The sequence below is a fragment of the Globicephala melas genome, chromosome 10, assembly GCF_963455315.2.
Source record: "Globicephala melas chromosome 10, mGloMel1.2, whole genome shotgun sequence".
Classification (NCBI taxonomy): domain Eukaryota; kingdom Metazoa; phylum Chordata; class Mammalia; order Artiodactyla; family Delphinidae; genus Globicephala; species Globicephala melas.
The window spans coordinates 51,119,139-51,140,810 of NC_083323.1; the positions used below are offsets into that span (position 1 = coordinate 51,119,139).

The following is a 21,672-nucleotide window of genomic DNA, read 5'->3' on the forward strand; positions in this document are numbered from 1 at the left end:
GAATACATTACATAAATGAATATTCACTGAAATAAAAACTCATGAAATCTTTGAAAAGAGGTAAATGTTATTGTAAAGAAGAATGGCTGTGAAGCTTTGGATGCAAACAGACTTAATTATGATTTACTTATCAGTGGAGGTACAGTGGTTAAGAGAATAGGCTTTGAAACCAGAGTGCCTGGAAATTTGAACCCTGACTCTGCCTCTGACCCGGTAAGTAACCATAGTTACCACTGGGTAACCACAGTCAACTAACTTACTGGATCTTTTTGAGCCTTGTTTCCCCGTCAATAAAATGGGAATAATAATAGTACCTATTTAAAAGACTTGTGAGGTTTAAGTAAGCACTTTAAAGTACTTATACAATTAAAACACAAAGTTCAAATCCATTGTAGATTTCGTCTAGTTCTTTTCAAAGATCAACAGTTGCACGGTTGAAAATATTTCATAATTGGAAATACACATATTCTGTTCTTTTTAGTAACTTCTCATGACCCAACGCTTAGCTGAATTCATGCACGTGTTCCGCTTCTCTTCCGTTGTTGCCGGTTTGCTCTTCCCTCTTGAGGTATCCACTTCTGCAAGGGACTGGGTGAAACAACACGCCCAGCCCCAGATGCTCAATCCTTGGGACATTTGTCCAGCATTCGGATGCCAAAAAATACAGAAGTAAACAACTCTTTTCTGAGTCTGAAATCTAAGTTAAAAAAATTTTTTTAAACCTTTGCTTCCGTTTTCATTGCTCATCCAAGGGATTAGGCAGGGGGCAAAACAAATCCTCTCTGCTGGGGTCGAGTCGGTGTGGCTGGGCTGGAGCCCACTGCCAGCCACCTACTCTTCCCACAGGCAAGGCCAGATCCTTGGTGTTGCTCTAAAGCGCCTGCGATTTCAGTACCAGCGCGGCACGCCTCCAAATTTCTTAAAATACCGGCAACTATGAAGATATTCACAACTTTTGGGAGCCCTACCCCAGCAGGTCAGGTAAGCCTGTCATCCAGAGCTCAGGGAACTCTTCCAAGTGCTTCCGGTGATCAGGGAGAAGAGCCTCCACAGCTGTTAAAAAGCATCCTCCATGGTGTCAGGCAAGTGGCAATGAAACCCCACGCCCCCGCCAACCTGAGCGCCAGCCATCAGGGAACCACTGGACGGTCGAGTCTTGGGTTTTAAATGGATGGGAATGCGCCGTGTCAGCTTAGCGCGGATGGATGAGGATAGGGTTTGCAGAAGGAGGAATGACAGTAGCGGAAAGGGAGAAGTGGAGGAATATGCGCCTTCATTTAGCCCCGGAGTACAAATGGGAGTTATCATCATCATCACCTGCGCTCAGTTAAGCCCTGTGAAGTCAGTTCACCCCACTTCCCTCCATTCATGCCTCGTCTGGCCAGAGGCAGAAGCGAGGGACATCCCAGAGGCGCCTTTGAGCGCCCTTCTCCGCATCTCCCTCCACCACGTGCGCCTTTCGTGCGTGCTCCCACGCGGCGCACAGCGGCGTGGACGCGGCCTCCGGGGTCCCGTGCCGCCCCACCCCCGTGCGTCTCCCCAGCGCCGCCCAGTGGCGGCCGACTGGGCCGAGTGCCTCCTCTTTCGCACCGCACTTGCGCCGGCCCTTCCCGCTCTTCCTCTCCCGCTGTATTTAACCCTCTGACTGTTGGCCTCGCTCGGCGGGCTGGCATCTCCTGCTTTGCCAGTCTTGCGTCTCTGCTCTCCCCTGTTCTTCCTGCGCCCCCGGCCCCCCCCCCCGGTCTTGCCCCGCTCTCGCCGGTTCTTCCACTCCCTTCTCTTCCTCCTCGCGCTCACCCGGGCTCACTCGCATCAGAGCCGAGAGGCTACACGCCCAGCTGACTACGCGGGAACAGCTCGGGTTGAGAGACAGCTTAACGGCTGCAGGTTGGGTAGGTGCGGCAGGAGTTTAAGCTGCGAGAGCCACCAGCCAGGAGGTCCGGAGTAGTATGGCCCGGAGAGGCGCCTTCCCTGCCGCCGCGCTCCGATTCTGGAGCATCCTCCCGTGCCTGCTGGTGCTGCGGGCGGAGGTCGGGCAGCCGCCGGAGGAAAGCCTGTACCTGTGGATCGATGCTCACCAGGCGAGAGTGCTCATAGGTAAGGTTTCGCGCCTAACGCGGGAGCTTCTGCTTCTTCCCCTGCCTGGGTCTTCACTCTCTGTCCAGCTTTTCCATTAAAGGAGGAGAGATGCATACATTTAGTATGTTTTCAAAGCTTAATTTCCAAGGAAGATTGGTCTCCCCCTTTTAATTAGCTATTTTCCATCTAAAAGCGTATAAACTTCTCTCTCAAGAAACCTAAGCTGATCTAGTGTTCTGATCATGCTGTTGCTAGTTTCTACAATCCTGCGTTTTTAGGTGGACCCAGCATTTGCTAGCACCAGTTAACTCCACGTCCACTCCTTTTCCCCGAAAGCATGCGTCTTTGGCATCATTCTTATCACCCACAGGAATATCAGTTGGTACGAAGGCAGGTGCCTTGTGAAAAGAAATGACCCATTACTAATTCTTTGGTGTTCTTTTTGCGTGCAAGTTCTCATTTGGATGCTTTTAAGTCCAGCTAGTTTGATAGTTTTATTTGTTTTTTTAAAACCAGGATTTGAAGAAGATATCTTGATTGTTTCAGAGGGGAAAATGGCCCCTTTTACACATGATTTCAGAAGAGCACAACAGAGAATGCCAGCCATTCCTGTCAATATCCATTCCATGAATTTCACCTGGCAAGCTGAAGGGCAGGTGAGTTATGTTAACCAGAAAGGTTGAAGAAAATTACCCTTTAATATTTACAGCACCTGATGGCAGGTAGAAATAATACTATATAGTGTGTAGTCGGCTACATTTTTTTACAATTTTGAGAGTGATTTTTATGTAATTTCCAAAGCATATGAAGAGTTAACTCCCATTTATTTAAACATGTCACATAAATTAAAGATTCCCAAAAGAAAGGGGTAGGCAAAGTGCCTAAGATCACTATTTTGATAAGACTCAATGTCTTCAGGCTGCTGGAAATATAATGACCTCAAATACCAACATTACTTTTTTTTCTGTGTTCACTAACATTGAAATTTAGCATAATATTTAAGACTTTTTTCTGTAGTATATACCAACCACCTGTGACATTGTTTACAACAATGTCATTGTTTAGAACAATGTCACAGGTGGTTGGTATATACTACAGAAAAAACAAATTTTAAAGTCGATAAGTATTTTTGACACTGTGCCTTTGAAAAAAATTGGTATGTTGAGTTATTCACTGGAATGATGTGAACACTATATATTTCTGGCAAGAATTCACAGACTCGAAAAGTGTCATATAACAATGTTTGTAACATATTGCAAGCTACTGTTTTTTAAATACTTTCATATGGAAAAAGAAAACCACTATATTTTTATGAAGTGTTCCTTTTATTTCTTAGCACATTAGCATCTTTTGTATGTTACCTTTTGTAGAGGTTCAGTATTACATAAATGACCTAATTTGGGAAGGAAAGGGAGAATAAACATTATGTGAGTTTAGTTTCTTTTGTGCAGTTGGAGAATTTACTCTAGAGGACAAATGGTAAGTAAATTCTTTTGCTCGTTAGTTGGTAAAGTGTATCTACTTAGGAAAATCATTGTAGTTAAAGTCACATTTTCAGGTCTTTTTATTCTAAAACTGTTTAAATGGATATCTTCATAAAGAATGTGATCCAGAAAACACTTTATAAAAAGTAGCTATTTTGAATTGAGACACCACTAGTGTTCCCTCTAATTACCTGTTGTAGTATGGGCGTGACCATTTTAGCTGCCTTTTTTCCTTCACGTCTGTTCTCTCATTTTTCCTTTCTAAAACAGATCAAATCTAGACCCTTCAACACTTCCATTGTCATAAAGGAATAGATGTTCTGGATCCACCAAAGTTCCTAACAGGAAGGTCATCTATTCTAATACCCCCATTCTGCAGATAAGTTCACTGAGGCTCCTGTTGCTCTATAGGGAGAGCATTCCTCTTTTTTTTTTTTTTCTACAGTTTCCTCTTCATAGATACTTTATGGACAACTAATTTTGAAATATTATGAAATCAGTAATAAATCAGTGAATGACCTTTTATTATCGCCTTTTCTTTTTCACCTGAATCTATTGTGTTTGACCACTTGTCAGCTGGGATCAATATTTTTAAAAAGAACATTTTCTTTACTTCTAAAGAAAATGGATTTGTAAGAACCATTAGAAGGTAGTTTGACTTGCACCCCTCCTTAGCTGAAAGGGTTCAGTAACTGCACTTGAAGTAGAAAATGTCAGTAGCTCCGACTGATTGATTGATTGATCAATTTATTTATTTTTCCTCTGAGTTTGTCTTCTGAAGAATGAAATTTGAAGCAAAGACTTAAGTTCCATGCTCTCTCCCCTTTGCAAACGTTGGCATATTGTTGAGTACAAAATGGATTGCATATCAAACAATCTCAGGACTATTTCTTGTAGGGGATTAGAGAAGATGGTAGAACTGGCATGGAGATGAAGCTTCTAGAATCTTTCCCTCTCTTGTTTAGGTGTTGATTACCCATGTGGATTATGCAGGCCAATATTAGCACCTCAGTTATCTTACTCTCTATGTCCAGTCTGCTCCAGATAGGTTACCACAGGTAACTGTGTGAAATCTGGTATGTTTTTTTTGGAGCAGTGTGGCGTACTGGGAAGGGGGAAAGGATCTACACAATGCCAAACAGCAAGATGTTTTAAAATATTATTTAAATTTGACTAATGCCAATAAAGTTCTGTGATTCCAGCACCATAATTTTTGAAATGCATGGAAATTTTGAATATGGGAAAAATGACTTCAATGTCAATTAGGTATTTTGAAAGGCATCTTTGGCTAAAGCCAAACCACGTCAAAATATCTACATGGAAAATTAAAAGTTCATTCCATTATCTAGTTATTTCATTCAAAAGAATATCAAACATTTAGGGATTTCAACACAAGCAAAATACATAGCTGATTAATGAAATTTTAAACTTAATATTTAAGTGTTTTGGAAACATGTGGGAAAAGTTAAAATAACTTTAGGATTAAGATCTAGCAGAGGCAGTAGGTGTTATCTATTTCCAATAAAGTATTGTCCAGTAACCCAAGGGGTTCTTGGAGCCATTTAAAATAACTTTCATGTTCTACTTCAAACAAATGCAAATAAAAAGTACAGTGAGAATTATTTCCTCACATCACATTGGTCAAGTTTTTTAAAAGTGTTTTTAGTATGTGGAGAATTATGCATACTTATTTGTAGCTGATGCGTATGTTAGCCTTTCTGCAGGGCAATTTGACTTTGATGGCAAAAGGCTTGACATAGATCCTTCGACTAGGAAATTTTACTTCCAGAGATTCCTCCTAAGGAAATAATCATGGATATGAATAAAGTTTTTGGTGCAAGCCTGTTCCTGGTCATGCTATTTATAAAAGTGAAAAACGGCAGAACCTAGAGGTCTGTGATAGTGGCAAGAAGCATTAATAAGAATATTCTAGACATCCACTCAATGCTATGGAAGGATGTTCATGACAAATTAAGTCAGTCATCTATAACAGTATATTCTGTTTGGTTCCATTACAAAATATGTGGGGAGACATAGGAAAACATGTCTGATAAAAGTCTAATCCTCCAAGGTGTTCACATTAGTTATATCTACATGTATTATGTTTTGGTTTTTTCCACAGTGAATGTGTATTGGTTTGTAATTTTAAAAATTATTTTACATTAAACACATGTAAAAAGTTGTACTTTAGAGTTTAAAATTGTACGATGTTCTGTATTGTAAATAGTTTATTTCATTTATTATCCAGTATCATTTATCCACTACATATCACTCACAAAATGGTAAAAGAATTTGATTTCATGGCTGATTGTAACCTATGTAGCCCAAATTTGCTAATGTTTACCTTATTCTTACCTACCAGTTTCTTATGAAATCTTCAAAAATCTGCTTTGCAAAGCTTTCCTGCCTGAAATCCGATTCCTTGGCCTCTTCCTCTCCCTGTAATCCTCATTTTCCATGGAAAACCCTGTCTCTACTTTATCTGCAATTTAAAATATTCATTTTCTGACATGCTCCTTCTCAAGGCTTTTTTTTTGGCTGCACTGGGTCTTCGATGTGGCGTGTGGATTCTTCTTTGTTGTGGCGTTCGGGCTTCTCTAGGTGTGGCATATCTCAAGCCCTTTAGATTAGAGAAGAATTTCTACTACAGAGGCTGAGGCTTAAAGGATTTTTGGTAATTAAAGTGAAAATACTCTTTATTACTGTACATAACTTAACAATAGTTGATATTTTTCAATGAGGCATTCCTTATTCTAATTTTCCCCTAAATTTGAGACAAACAACAAGGACCTACTGTATAGCACAGGGAACTATATTCAATATCTTGTAGTAACCTATAATGGAAAAGAATCTGAAAAAGAATCTATATATCTGAACCACTTTGCTGTACACCTAAAACTAACACTATATTGTTTTTTTTAAGTGTGCACTACAGTATTTTATTTTTTTAAACAGCTTTATTGGAGTATAATTGCTTTACAATGGTGTGTTAGTTTCTGCTTTATAACAAAGTGAATCAGCTATACATATACATACATCCCCATATCGCCTCTCTTGCATCCTCCCACCCTCCGTATCCCACCCCTCTAGGTGGTCACAAAGCACTGAGCTGATCTCCCTGTGCTTGTGGCTGCTTCCCACTAGCTATCTGCTTTACATTTGGTAGTGTATATATGTCCATGCGACTCTCACTTCATCCCAGCTTTCCCTTCCCCCTCCCCATGTCCTCAAGTCCATTCTCTATGTCTGCGTCTTTATTCCTGTCCTGCTCCAGTTTCCTCAGAACCATTTTCTTTTTAAGATTCCATATATATGTGTTAGCATATGACATTTGTTTTTCTCTTTCAGACTTACTTCACTATGTATGACAGACCTTAGGTCCATCCACCTCACCTCATTACAAATAACTCAGTTTCGTTTCTTTTTATAGCTGAGTAATATTCATTGTATATATGTGCCACATCTTTATCCATTCGTCTGTCGATGGACAGTTAGGTTGTTTCTATGTCCTGGCTATTGTAAACAGAGCTGCAATGAACATTGTGGTACATGACTCTTTTTGAATTATGGTTTTCTCAGGGTAAAGGCCCAGTAGTGGGATTGCTGGGTCATATGGTAGTTCTATTTTTAGTTTTTAAGGAATCTCCATACTGTTCTCCATAGTGGCTGTATCAATTGACATTCCAACCAACAGTGCAAGAGGGTTCCCTTTTCTCCACACCCAATCCAGCATTTATTGTTTGTAGATTTTTTGATGATGGCCATTCTGACCGGTGTGAGGTGATCCCTCATTGTAGTTTTGATTTGCATTTCTCTAATGATTAGTGATGTTGAGCGTCCTTTCATGTGTTTGTTGGCCATCTGTATATCTTCTTTGCAGAAATGTCTATTTAGGTCTTCAGCACATTTTTTGATTGGGTTGTTGGTTTTTTTGATATTGAGCTGCATGAGCTGCTTATAAATTTTGGAGATTAATCCTTTGTCAGTTGCTTCATTTGCAAATATTTTCTCCCATTCTGAAGGTTGTTTTTTCGTCTCATTTATGGTTTCGTTTGCTGTGCAAAAGCTTTTAAGTTACATTAGGTCCCATTTGTTTATTTTTGTTTTTATTTCCATTTCTCTAGAAGGTGGGTCAAAAAGGATCTTGCTGTGGTTTATGTCAGAATGTTCTGCCTATGTTTTCCTCTAAGAGTTTTAAAGTGTCTGGCCTTATATTTAGGTCTTTAATGCATTTTGAGTTTATTTTTGTGTATGGTGTTAGGGAGTGATCTAATTTCATTCTTTTACATGTAGCTGTCCAGTTTTCCCAGCACCACTTATTGAAGAGGCTCTCTTTTCTCCATTGTATATTCTTGCCTCCTTTATCAAAGATAAGGTGATCATATGTGCATGGGTTTATCTCTGGCCTTTCTATCCTGTTCCATTGACCTGTATTTCTGTTTCTGTGCCTGTACCATACTGTCTTGATTACTGTAACTTTGTAGTATACTGTGAAGTCTGGGAGCCTGATTCCTCCAGCTCTGTTTTTCTTGTCAAGTTTGCTTTGGCTATTCAGGATCTTTTGTGTTTGCATACAAATTGTGCAATTTTTTGTTCTAGTTCTGTGAAAAATGCCATTGCTAGTTTGATAGGGATTGCATTGAATTTGTAGATTGCTTTGGGTAGTATAGTCATTTTCACAATGTTGATTCTTCCAATGCAAGAACATGGTATATCTCTTCATCTGTTTGTATCATCTTTAATTTCTCTCATCAGTGTCTTATAGTTTTCTGCATACAGGTCTTTTGTCTCCTTAGGTAGGTTTATTCCTAGATATTTTATTCTTTTTGTTGCAATGGTAAATGGGAATGTTTCCTTAATTTCTCTTTCAGATTTTTCATCATTAGTGTGTAGGAATGCAAGAGATTTCTGTGCATTAATTTAGTATCCTGCTACTTTACCAAATTCATTGATTAGATCTAGTAGTTTTCCGGTAGAATCTTTAGGATTCTCTATGTATAGTACCTGTCATCTGCAAACAGTGACAGCTTTGCTTCTTCTTTTCTGATTTGGATTCCTTTTATTTCTTTTTTTCTCTGATTGCTGTGACTAAAACTTCCAAAACTTTGTTGAATAGTAGTGGTGAGAATGGGCACCTTGTCTTGTTCCTGATCTTAGTAGAAATGGTTTCATTTTTTTTCATCATTAAGAACAATGTTGGCTGTGGGATTGTCATACATGGCCTTTATTATGTTGAGGTAAGTTCCCTCTTTACCTACGTTCTGGAGGATTTTTATCATAAATGGGTATTAAATTTTGTTGAAAGCTGTTTCTGCATCTATTGAGGTGATCATATTGTTTTTATCCATGTTTGTTAATATGGTGTATCACGTTGATTGATTTGCGTATATTGAAGAATCCTTGCATTCCTGGGATAAAGCCCACTTGATCATGGTTTATGATCCTTGTAATGTGCTGTTGGATTCTGTTTGTGAGTATTTTGTTGAGGATTTTTGCATCTCTGTTCATCAGTGATATTGCCCTGTGGTGTTCTTTCTTTGTGACATCTTTGTCTGGTTTTTGTATCAGGGTGATGGTGGCCTCATAGATTGAGTTTGGGAGTGTTCCTCTCTCTGCTATATTTTGGAAGAGTTTGAGAAGGATAGGTGTTACCTCTTCTCCAAGTGTTTGATAGAATTCGCCTGTGAAGCCATCTGGTCCTGGGCTTTTGTTTGTTGGAAGATTTTTAATCACATTCTCAATTTCAGTGCTTATGATTGGTCTGTTTATATTTTCTATTTCTTCCTGGTTCAGTCTCAGAAGGTTGTGCTTTTCAAAGAATTTTTCCATTTCTTCCAGGTTGTCCATTTTATTGGCATATAGTTGCTTGTAGTAATCTCCCATGATCCTTTGTATTTCTGCAGTGTCAGTTGTTACTTCTCCTTTTTCATTTCTAATTCTATTGATTTGAGTCTTCTCCCTTTTTTTCTTGGTGAGTCTGGCTAATGGTTTATCAATTTTGTTTATCTTCTCAAAGAACCAGCTTTTAATGTTATTGATCTTTGCTATCATTTGCTTCATTTCTTTTACATTTATTTCTGATCTGATCTTTATGATTTCTTTCCTACTGCTAACTTTGGGGGTATTTTTTGTTCTTCTTTCTCTGATTGCTTTAGGTGTAACGTTAGGTTGTTTATTTGAGATGTTTCTTGTTTCTTGAGGTAGGATTGTATTGCTATAAACTTCCCTCTTACAACTGCTTTTGCTGCTTCCCATAGGTTTTGGGTCATCGTGTTTTCATTGTCATTTGTTTGTAGGTATTTTTTGATTTCCTCAGTGATCTCTTGGTTATTTAGTAGTATATTGTTTAGCCTCCATGTGTTTGAATTTTTTACAGATTTTTTCCAGGAATTGATGTGTAGTCTCAGGGCGTTGTGGTAGGAAAAGATACTTGATACGATTTCAATTTTCTTAAATATACCAAGGCTTGATTTGTGACCCAAGATATGATCTATCTTGGAGAATGCTGCATGAGTGCTTGAGAAGAAAGTGTATTATATTGTTTTTGGATGGAATGTCCTATAAATATCAATTAAGTCCATCTTGTTTAATGTATCATTTAAAGCTTGTGTTTCCTTATTTATTTTCATTTTGGATGATCTGTCCATTGGTGAAAGTGGGGTGTTAAAATCCCCTACTATGATTGTGTTACTGTCAATTACCCATTTTATGGCTGTTAGCATTTGCCTTATGTATTGAGGTGCTCCTATGTTGGGTCATAAATATTTACAGTTGTTATATCTTCTTGGATTGATCCCTTGATCATTATGTAGTGTCCTTCTTTGTCTCTTGTAATAGCCTTTATTTTAAAGTCTATTTTGTCTGATATGAGAATTGCTATTCCAGCTTTCTTTTGATTTCCATTTGCATGGAGTATCTTTTTCCATCCTCTCACTTTCAGCCTGTATGTGTCCCTAGGTCTGACGTGGGTCTCTTGCGGACATGATGTATACAGGCCTTGTTTTTGTATCCATTCAGCCAGTCTGTGTCTTTTGGTTGGAGCATTTAATCCATTTACATTTAAGGTAATTATCGATATATACATTCCTATTACCATTTTCTTAATTGTTTTGGGTTTGTTATTGTAGGTCTTTTCCTTCTTTTGTGTTTCCTGCCTCGAGAAGTTCCTTTAGCATTTTTGTAAAGCTGGTTTGGTAGTGCTGAATTCTCTTAGCTTTTGCTTGTCTGTAAAGGTTTTAATTTCTCCGTCAAATCTGAATGAGACTCTTGCTGGGTAGAGTAATCTTGGTTGTAGGTTTTTCCCTGTCATCACTTTAAATATGTTCTGCCACTCCCTTCTGGCTTGCAGAGTTTCTGCCGAAAGATCAGCTGGTAACCTTATGGGGGATTCCCTTGCATGTTATTTGTTGTTTATCCCTTGCTGCTTTTAATATTTTTTCTTTGTGTTTAATTTTTGATAGTTTGATTAATATGTGTCTTGGCCAGGTTCTCCTTGGATTTATCCTGTATGGGACTCTCTGTGCTTCCTGGACTTGATTAACTATTTCCTTTCCCATATTAGGAAAGATTTCAACTATAAGCTCTTCAAATATTTCCTCAGTCCCTTTCTTTTTCTCTTCTTCTGGGACCCCTATAATTTGAATGTTGGTGCATTTAATGTTGTCCCAGAAGTCTCTGAGACTGTCCTCAATTCTCTTCATTCTTTTTTCTTTATTCTGCTCTGCAGTAGTTATTTCCACTATTTTATCTTCCAGGTCACTTATCCGTTCTTCTGCCTTAGTTATTCTGCTATTGATTCCTTCTAGAGAATTTTAAATTTCATTTATTGTGTTGTTCATCATTGTTTGCTCTTTAGTTCTTCTAGGTCCTTGTTACATGTTTCTTGTATTTTCTCCATTCTATTTCCAAGATTTTGGATCATCTATCATTACTCTGAATTCTTTTTCAGGTAGACTGCCTATTTCCTCTTCATTTGTTAGGTGTGGTGGGTTTTTGCCTTGCTCCTTCATCTGCTTTGTGTTTCTCTGTCTTCTCATTTTGCTTACCGTACTGTGTTTGGGGTCTCCTTTTTGCCGGCTGCAGGTTCATAGTTTCCGTTTTATTTGGTGTCTTCCCCCAGTGGCTTACGTTGGTTCAGTGGGTTGTGTAGGCTTCCTGGTGGAGGGGACTGGTGCCTGTGTTCTGGTGGATGGGGCTGGATCTTGTCATTCTGGTGAGCAGGACCACATCTGGTGGTGTGTTTTGGGGTGTCTGTGACCTTATTATGATTTTAGGCAGCCTCTCTGCTAATGGGTGGGGTTGTGTTCCTGTCTTGCTAATTGCTTGGCATAGATTGTCCAGCACTTTAGCTTGCTGGTCGTTGAGTGGAGCTGGGTCTTGGTGTTGAGATGGAGATCTCTGGGAGATTTTCGCCATTTGATATTACGTGGAGCTGGTAGGTCTCTTGTGGACCAGTGTCCTGAACTCGGCTCTCCCACCGCAGAGGCACAGGCCTGACACCCGGCCAGAGCACCAAGACCCAGTCAGCCACACAGCTCAGAAGAAAAGGGAGAAAAAAAGAAAATAAATAAAGTTATTAAAATTAAAAAAAATTAAAAAGTAATAAAAAAAGAAAGAAGAGAGCAGTCAAACCAACAAAAAATCCACCAATGATAACAAGTGCTAAAAATTATACTAAAAGAAAAAAAAAAAAACGACAGACAGAACCCTAGGCCAAATGGTAAAATCAAAGCCTATACAGACACAATCACACAAAGAAACATACACATAGACACTCACAGAAAGAGAAAAGGAAAATAATAATATATATATCTATATTAAAAAAAAAAAGAGAGCAACCAAATCAATAAACTAATCTACCAATGATAATAAAGTCTAAATACTAAACTAAGATAAACATAACACCAGAAACAAATTAGATGCAGAAAGCAAACCCCAAGGCTACTGTTGCTCCCAAAGTCTACTGCCTCAATTTTGGGCTGATTCGTTGTCTGTTCAGGTATTCCACAGATGCAGGGTACATCAAATTGATTGTGGAGCTTTAATCCGCTGCTCCTGAGGCTGCTGGGAGAGATTTCCCTTTCTCTTCTTTGTTCGCACAGTTCCTGAGGTTCAGCTTTGGATTTGGCCCCGCCTCTGCGTGTAGGTCGCCTGAGGGCGTCTGTTCTTCGCTCAGACAGGAAGGGGTTAAAGGAGCAGCTGATTCAGGGGCTCTGGCTCACTCAGGCCGGGGGGAGGGAGGGGTACGGACGCGGGGCGAGCCTGCAGCCCCAGAGGCCGGCATGACGTTGCACCAGCCTGAGGCAAGCCGTGTGTTCTCCCGGGGAAGTTGTCCCTGGATCCCGGGGCCCTGGCAGTAGCGGGCTGCACAGGCTCCCTTAGCGTCTCATGCCCGTATCTGGGGTCCGTGCTGATACCTGCGGCTCGTGCCCGTCTCTGGAGCTCCTTTAGGTGGTGCTCTGAATCCCCTCTCCTCGCACAGTGGTCTCTGAAACAATGGTCTCTTGCCTCTTCGGCAGCTCCAGACTTTTTCCCAGACTCCCTCCCGGCTAGCCGTGGCGCACTAGCCCCTTAAGGCTGTGTGCATGCCGCCAACCCCAGTCCTCTCCCTGCGCTCCGACCAAAGCCGGAGCCTCAGCTCCCAGCCCCCGCCCATCGTGGCGGGTGAGCAGACAAGCCTCTCGGGCTGCTGAGTGCCTGTCGGCACCGATCCTCTGTGCGGGAATCTCTCCGCTTTGCCCTACGCACCCCTGTTGCTGCGCTCTCCTCCGTGACTCTGAAGCTTCCCCCCTCCACCCCCCCCCGCAGTCTCCACCCGAGAAGGGGCCTCCTAGTGTGTGGAAACCTTTCCTCCACGGCTCCCTCCCACTGGTGCAGGTCCCGTCCCTATTCTTTGTCTCTGTTTTTCCTTTTTTCTTTTGCCCTACCCAGGTACGTGGGGAGTTTCTTGCCTTTGGGGAAGTCTGAGGTCTTCTGCCAGCATTCAGTAGGTGTTCTGTAGGAGTTGTTCCACGTGCAGATGTATTTCTGATGTATCTGTGGGGAGGAAGGTGATCTCCACATCCTACTCCTCCACCATGTTGAAGGTCTCCCCACAATATTGTAAATACACTACACTTCACATTTTTAAAAAAGCTGAATTTGGGTGCTACTGACTGGAATCATTCACAAAGACACAACTATCCAGGCAAAGTTCTCAGGCTTTCCTTATACTTGATTTTGTATTATTATTGTTGTTATTTCTTTTTTTTTTTAACATCTGTATTGGAGTATAATTGCTTTACAATGGTTGTTCTTGTTATTTCTGGCACTTTTCAATAATTCAAGAAGTTGTCTTTAATTGATAGGTAGCTAGTAAAGTTTATGAACACATTTAAATTAACCTTACATGTTGGAAAATATTTCACTTTCTACACTGTATCTTCAGTATTTCTAATATTTTCTATTTTCAGTGATCACACATCGAACAAAGGAGCACGTTTCTGCAGTTTAACCCGATAAAGTCAATTGTCCACAGTATACATGTGTGTATCTGTATCCAAATTCAGTTTTAAAATGAGGAAAGTACCACTGGAGAAAAGAAAAGTTAGAAACAGGCCATTTTGCCGAACTCTGACTCACAGTTTTGCTAATTTTTAAAAAAAATAGAATCACTCTACTGGCATGTACGTGTAAGATCAACTGGATAATCTAGTTTCGTCATTCAAATACCCCTAAAGCTCCAGATAGCTTGTTTTTGCAACGTTGTGTTTGATATGATGTAACACTGGCCCCCTTAAACTAGCTGCAGTTTGAGGTCTCAAATTTCCCCTTGGACTGGTTGAGTTAAGGAGACCTGTATTGAAATGGTTTTTTCCTTCCTTTCTCCCCTTGACAAAAATCAAAGAAAAACAATTGAGAGTGAATTTTCATTCAAGTACTTCCTCTCCGTCTTCAAAAGAACTGCCAAATGCCCTGAAACACCTCCTCCCAACTCTGAAGTTATGGTAACACTTATTATTATTATTTAAATCCCTTAATGTGTACTGTCCACATTTTTTCCTAATGGAGTTATGATTGTGTTCGTAGTTACAGCCGAGTAGTTGCATACCTTTGTACTCCTGGGGTTTGCCATCATACCTTTGCAGTTGTTTTATGTCATGAAATGGAGGAAATGCCTCATTTTTTGACCCCTGTTCCATGGTTTCAAAGTGGGAATGTGAATATGTTTACATACTGTGAGCATGATTTTTTTAAAAGAAGGTACTTATATCAAAAGCACAGCTTTAACAAACCTCCCTTTTTTTTTTAATATATTTGATGCATTTTATTCCACTCGAATAAATCCATTTTCTACAAAAAAAAAAAAAACCCACAGCTTTAAACCTTTAGTGTTTAGATTCTGCTATGCTGTAGTATTTTGCATTGTGGTGTTGTGGACATGCCACAAGGGAATCAAAGAGTAATTCTGCAGAGGGCCCATTTCATTTAGCAAAGCAGGCATGTGCCAGCCATCTGTCGTATCTGCTGATAGAAAACAGCAGTAAGTTTCTCAGACTTTTGCAAGGAAAAAAAAAAGGCTTTATAGCTTAGAGGAGATGAGTTACAAGGTACCTTGTAAGCCACATCTGGTTCTAGAGCGATTTACATGGTATAAATGTAAACTGTGCTTTGTCTTCCTTACACAGTGGTGTAAAGGCACGTAAACAAACCATTTGCCATTATCCTCTATCTTTGTTTCTGACTTTTAAATGCTTGCACCAGTAGAAATCTTTTAAATCATTGTGGTGAAGTGGAAAGGAATGATGTTCAATAAAGCATTTTATTTTGGATTAAACTCATTTAACTTAAATGTCCCTAATGAACAGGATGGGTGTCGTGAGGAAAAAACTTTGGGGATTGAGAGTATAGTGAAAATGCTTTTCATCCTTCAGCTGGATCTCTGGAAGAGGTATTGTCAGATCAGGGCTTCTTTTGCTGCAGTTTTTTAGCCAGCTTTCTCCATTTGCCAACCTGGGATGAGCTTGGTTACATTCCCCTGAACCTTAGTGGATGGGGAGTTGTTCTCCCATGCAGGAGAACATGTTCTCTGCCTTCAGTACACAGTCAGTCAACAAACACAGACACTCAGTCAGTCACAGGAGCATACAAAGAGGAGTAAACATGCTCCCTGCCCTCAGGTAGCTTATAGTCTAGGAAACAGATATCCATCACACTCAGGCAAATGAGGTTAGAAAGTCTAGAACTGGCAGAGAACACAAAGAAGGCCATACTTTTCCCTGTCTGGAGGAGGAAAGGAGCCAGGAGCTGAGCATGTGATGTCCGAATTCATTCCTGCAGAATGAGTAAGCTTTCATCAGACCAGCGAGAGAGGAAAATGCCTTCCAAGAGAAGAGCTCAGGATGTTCAAGTGCATGGAGGTCTTAAAGGGAAGGCATGTTCTAGGTGATCATGATGGACCTTGTGTCTCATCTGCGAGGTAAGGGAAATTCAGTCAAGGGGATGTCAAGGTCAAACAATGGAGAATGGGGGAGGAGAAGAAGGTAGGTTTCTGTCTTCTCTGCTGTGAAGAGAATGAACTCAACATTTTGCAGCTTTGTCCCAGGGATGTATTAAGTAAATCTTTGGTTTCTCTGTTGGGTAGACAGTGGCTTTTCTTTTCTTTTTTAAAAATTTATTCAAGTATAGTTGACTTACAATGTTGTGTTAATTTCTGCTGTACAGCAAAGTGGTTCAGTTATATATACATATATATGTATATACATTCTTTTTCATGTTCTTTTCCATTATGGTTTATCACAGGATCTTGAATGTAGTTCCCTGTGCTATACAGTAGGACCTTGTTGTTTATCCATTCTATATATAATAGTTTGCATCTGCTAATCCCAAACTCCCAAAACATCCCTCCCCCAACCCCCCTCCCCCTTGGCAACCACAAGTCTGTTCTCTATGTCTGTGAGTCTGTCTCATAGATAAGTTCATTTGTATCATAGTTTAGATTCCATGACAGTGGCTTTTCTACAACCACCATTTAGCTCTTCTTTCTTACTAAACTTTTGGAAGAGTTTGCAATGATTAGTCTCAGCTCCAGGTTACATTTTTTTATGTGATTAGGGCACAGAACTATAAAAAAATCACTTATGTGAGTGCATAGGAAAAATTTTTTCTAATGGACTCTAGAACTTTGAACTTACTGTAAAAGGATGCTTGAGTAAAGAAAGTCATGTTAATTTGAAGAAGAATCGACTTAGCATCTATTCTCAACTCCCATACTACCTTTCTGATTATCAAGAAAACTTTTCTAAGTATCAAGAAAAGTGTAATAAAGATATAGAAATTACACTTGGCAGGTGATCTTTCAGTTAAAATAATGAGAGGTCGAACACTGGAAATGGGTTAACTCAAACTAAGCCTGCTTCTTCAAGTATATGACTTTCTCTCAAAACCTAATAGTTAAAACTCTAAAGTCATAGGACACACTCTCTTCTTCCCTGTTTTCCTCAGGTAGAGGTACGGCTGTCTATGCCTCTGCGCTGTACCTTTTGTCTTCTTTTTGGATTTTATGGATGAATCTGATTAAAGAATCTTGGAAAATATCAGGCATCTTTTGAAACCCATTCACCTGAACAGAATCTCACAGGGCAGCAGTGTGTTGTGGGCCTGGGACAACGGGACAGATTTGGGGAGTGAGTTCTTACCTGGCAGTGATGAGAGAAGGACGTGAACCCAGTCCTTGCGTAGCTGCTCTTTGGCCGGAACTCGGATCATGCACTGCGTGCAAAACATGATTAAGAACCATGTCCGTGCCCTTGAGAAAATTAGAAGCTAACTGGAGAGGCAGCTGTATATAAACAGATCATCTTAATAATTCCTGGTAAGTGGTATTGTAGAAGTACTGAGGCATTCCCAGGTTGGAATGAGAGTACATAGGAGAAGTAACTCCGGCACTGGGTCTGACTATAGAGTTGGACAAGCACAAACAGGGAGGAGGGGATGATTTTTAGGGAAAGGAGACAACATCAGACAAGGCAGAGAGACCAGAGATATGTTATCTGGGGAACTAGTACTTTGGTGTGGCTGGAGTGTATATGCAAGGTAGGGAGTGGAGAGGAAGGCAGGGGGTAGGTCTAGACGACTTTGTCCTTCATGTTAAGGCATCTGAGACTTACTCTATAGGCCGTGTTGAGTCAGTCTGTGAAAAAGTATAAAGCAGAGGACAACAGAGTCAGAGTTACAGTCTTTAGATCATCCTGTCAGCAGAATGGAGGAGAGCTTTGAGGGGGGTTGACAGCAAGGAGAGAAATCAGGGATAATGAGATACAAGATCAAGGATGAAGAGAAGGGAAAATGGATTGGGGAAACATTTAAGAGATAAAAATCTGAAAGTCTTGGTGCTAAGAATAAGGAGTGCCTCATTTCCTCCACTTTCTGCTTCACTAACTTGGCAGTAGCCCTGTTAGCCTTTCCGTCCCCTACCCCCAAGCTTACCCTTCCTGCCTCAGGGCCTTTGCACATGAAGTTTGCTCTGCCTAGGTGCACTCCTGCCAGATTTCTGTGTGGCTTGTTCCTTCGTCTCCCCCATGTCTGATCAAATGTCACCCCCTCTAAGAAACTTATCCTGACTCCCTCCTCTAAAACAAGAGCTACCCACCACCCAGCACTCTGAGTCTTCTGCTCTGCTGCATATTTTTCCATGGCACCTAAAATAATGATAATACTTGATTATATTGGACTTTAATTGTTTGACTCTCCCAATAAATGTAAGTTCATGAGAGCAAGGACTTTGTGTCCTATTCACCATATAACTCCAGGTCCTGGAACATCTGATACACAATAGGTAGGCAATAACTATTTGTTGAATGAATGAATATACTATTGTTCCCATTTGATAGATAAAGCAACTGAGACACCGAGGAGCAAAGGAAACACAGGGAGCAAGGGACAGAGCTGGGATTTAAACCTAGGCAGGTGAGATCCAGAGCCCTTGCTCTGATAAGTGTTAAATAGAGGTATGAACACACAGCAAGCTCTGGGAACACAGAGGAGGAAGCAGCTAATTTTGGCTGAAGAAGTAGGGGAAGGCTTCACCAGAGAAGCTACAGTAATCGAACTGGGACTTGAAGGATGTGCATGAGGTGGTTTAATCAGCTGAGACGGGAGCAAGGCACAGGAAGGAGGGCTGTCACAGGCAGAGGCCAAAGAGTTGTGCAAGTGCATTCTGGGAGAGGCTGGTGGTGCCCGAGACTGAGGGCTGATGAGTGGAAGGGAGAATACTGGGGGCTAGGGATGGGGGGAGATGAGGCAATAAAGCTGGATATTTGGTAAGGGCCAGATGGAGAAACACTAGAACCCACGGAAAGGTCACTTGACCCAATTCTTAAATCTATAAGAAAAGCAGTTTAGATGACCTCTAAATGCCTTCTGAATTCTGAAATGTTATGATTCTATGTCTTAAGTAGAACATCTTCAATCATTTAATATTAATGGTAATATATATATATATATATATATTTTTTTTTTTTTTTTTTGCGGTATGCGGGCCTCTCACTGCTGTGGCCTCTCCCGTTGCGGAGCACAGGCTCTGGACGCGCAGGCTCAGCGGCCATGGCTCATGGGCCCAGCCACTCCGCAGCATGTGGGATCTTCCTGAACCGGGGCACGAACCCATGTCCCCTGCATCGGCAGGCGGACTCTCAACCACTGCGCCACCAGGGAAGCCCATAATGGTAATATCTTTATACAAACTGTAACGTCTGTCTCTAGATTTTTTTAAATCAAGGCAGAAAGATTCTTCCTCCAAAATGATCTTGTTGTCAAATTTAAAAAGATTCATCTGAGAATACTTTCTTTATCCTATGTTAATGATAACAGCCAATACTTACATAAAGCATACTCTGAACTGGGCACTCTTCTAAGCACTCTACAGATATTATCAGATCCTCACAACAGTCCTGAGGCAGGTACTATTATTATCTGCAATTCATGGATGAGGAAACTAGGGCATAAGGAAGTCAAATTACTTGCCCAAGACTATACAGCTAAGAATACTTATGTACACATTTTTATACTTCACAGATGTTTCTTTGATGATTTTTGGAATATCTTCTCATTCCAAAAAATAGCAATTCATAGAACACTCATCAATGTTTACATGTCATAGGTTCTGAGAGTACAAATTTTGATTGATCTAACTGCCTTCTGGGAATTCACCAGCTGGTGGTGAAGACTGTGACATCGAAAAGGCAATCATAGGGCTTTCCTGGTGGCGCAGTGGTTGAGAGTCCGCCTGCCAATGCAGGGGACGCAGGTTCGTGCCCCGGTCCGGGAAGATCCCACATGCCGCAGGGTGGCTGGGCCTGTGAGCCATGGCCGCTGAGCCTGTGCGTCCGGAGCCTGTGCTCCACAACCGGAGAGGCCACTACAGTGAGAGGCCTGCGTACTGCACAAAAAAAAAAAAAAAAAAAAAAGCACTCATAATCATTGTGATAAGTTCTCAGGGCCACCATGTACAGCTGAACAAGGTTTTTCATTGCATGAGGGAACCTGACCAAAGAGGCAGGTTCAACCTGACCAAGCTGAAATCCAGCCCATGTTTCACTTGTCAAGTCTTATAGCCTGACACAAAGCTGCCTCTGCCCGCGGCGGGGTTGGGGGGGGGGCACTTATACCTAATTTGCACAGAGCCTTCATATGGGCTAGCTGTAGCCCCCATTAACTGCCCTAAGAAAAGTGCTACTGGAGCATAAAGCCAGAGGATTTTGTCATTGATCAGGTAAATTTGCAGTTGCTTATATTCTGGAATAGACATCACAGAGGAGGTAACATCTAAACTGGGTCACAAAAAATGTTCAGTAGGCAGAGAGTGGCCAAGGCGGGTAGGGATTGGATGGGCATTCTAGGTCTGCTGAATGACCTGTGGGGAGGCACACAGGATTGAGAATCGTTGGTGTGGTTGGAGAATGACAGTTAGCTCAGAATGGTTAGGGTTTATGGAACACACCTGAAGAATATAGATCTAAAAAAGTAAGTTGAGGAACATTATGATGACTTCTGTATGCCACAGTTGTCTTGTAAAAAGTGGGGAGCCATTGAAAGTTTAAAAGTAGATGAAAATGTATCTGTATGGAAGATAACTTCGGTGGCAGATGGAGGGTAGATGATGAAGTACCTGGCTGAGGACAGGAGCCAGTTAGGAAGTTACTTAAGACACCACAAGAGGTGACGAGGATGTGAACTAAGGCAGGTAATTGGGGGAGAGAGGGAGGAGAGAGGAAGATACAACTGAGAGGTCTCTCTCAGTGTAATTGACAGAACTTATTGAATGTGGGTATTACGGAGATGGGGGAATAGAGGATGACTCAGATGGTTGGGCAGATAATTATGTCTTAACTGAGAAATTAATTACAGGAGCAAAAGCAGAACAGTTTGAGGTACAGAGACAGTAGGGTCCATTTGAAAATTGCTGAACATGAAATTTCTGCTGAACCTTTCAGATGGCAAAGTCTGGTGTTCATTTGAAAACTGGAGTCTAGAGCTAAGACTTCAGGAGTAGAATAGAAATACTGATTTTGGAGACTTTGGAACCTTCTTTTCTTCCTCCCTTTCTTCCTTCTTTTGACCTCAACTCAATAAATATTTTTTGAGAGCCTACCTAATGCCAAACATGTGTTGAATGCTTAAAAAAAAAAAGAAAATGTGAATTGTATATGATGCTTGCCTTCAAGGTGACTACAATCTGGTACAGAAACAGATACGAACCAAAATAACAATAATACAATATCAACCATGCAATAATGCAATATGAACAAGATTCTATGAAAGTACTGAAGAGGGAGCATTACCTCTGTTGGGAGAGGAGTGAATTACCAGCATAGGGTCCCCAGTGTTCTTCAGGGCATAGCCTGAGACCTGTGAAACTAAGATATGCACATTTGGAACAACTTCTTTGCTTAACTTCATGGCTTTTATGTACTTGAGATAATTTGGCCTAATGTATTCTGCCTTCCACTTGCCATATATATATATATATATATATATATATATATTTTTGAAATGACTACAACAAATGTCACTATACTGCTAGGTGATAGAGTAAGTCAGCTCTCCCAAATTAAACATTTAAAACTACTTT

General features: G+C 40.7%; 1 protein-coding gene across 1 annotated transcript in view; it reads left to right on the forward strand.

The window, feature by feature from the left end:
- The first annotated feature begins 943 nt into the window (after positions 1–943).
- WIF1 (WNT inhibitory factor 1) overlaps positions 944–21,672 on the forward strand; it is an 87,349-nt gene continuing 66,620 nt past the window's right edge. Inside the window, exons 1-2 of the mRNA XM_030866381.3 lie at positions 944–2,097; positions 2,596–2,735. Coding sequence (XP_030722241.1) covers positions 1,950–2,097; positions 2,596–2,735 — 288 coding nt within the window. The 5' untranslated portion in view covers positions 944–1,949. The remainder of the gene's footprint in view (positions 2,098–2,595; positions 2,736–21,672) is intronic.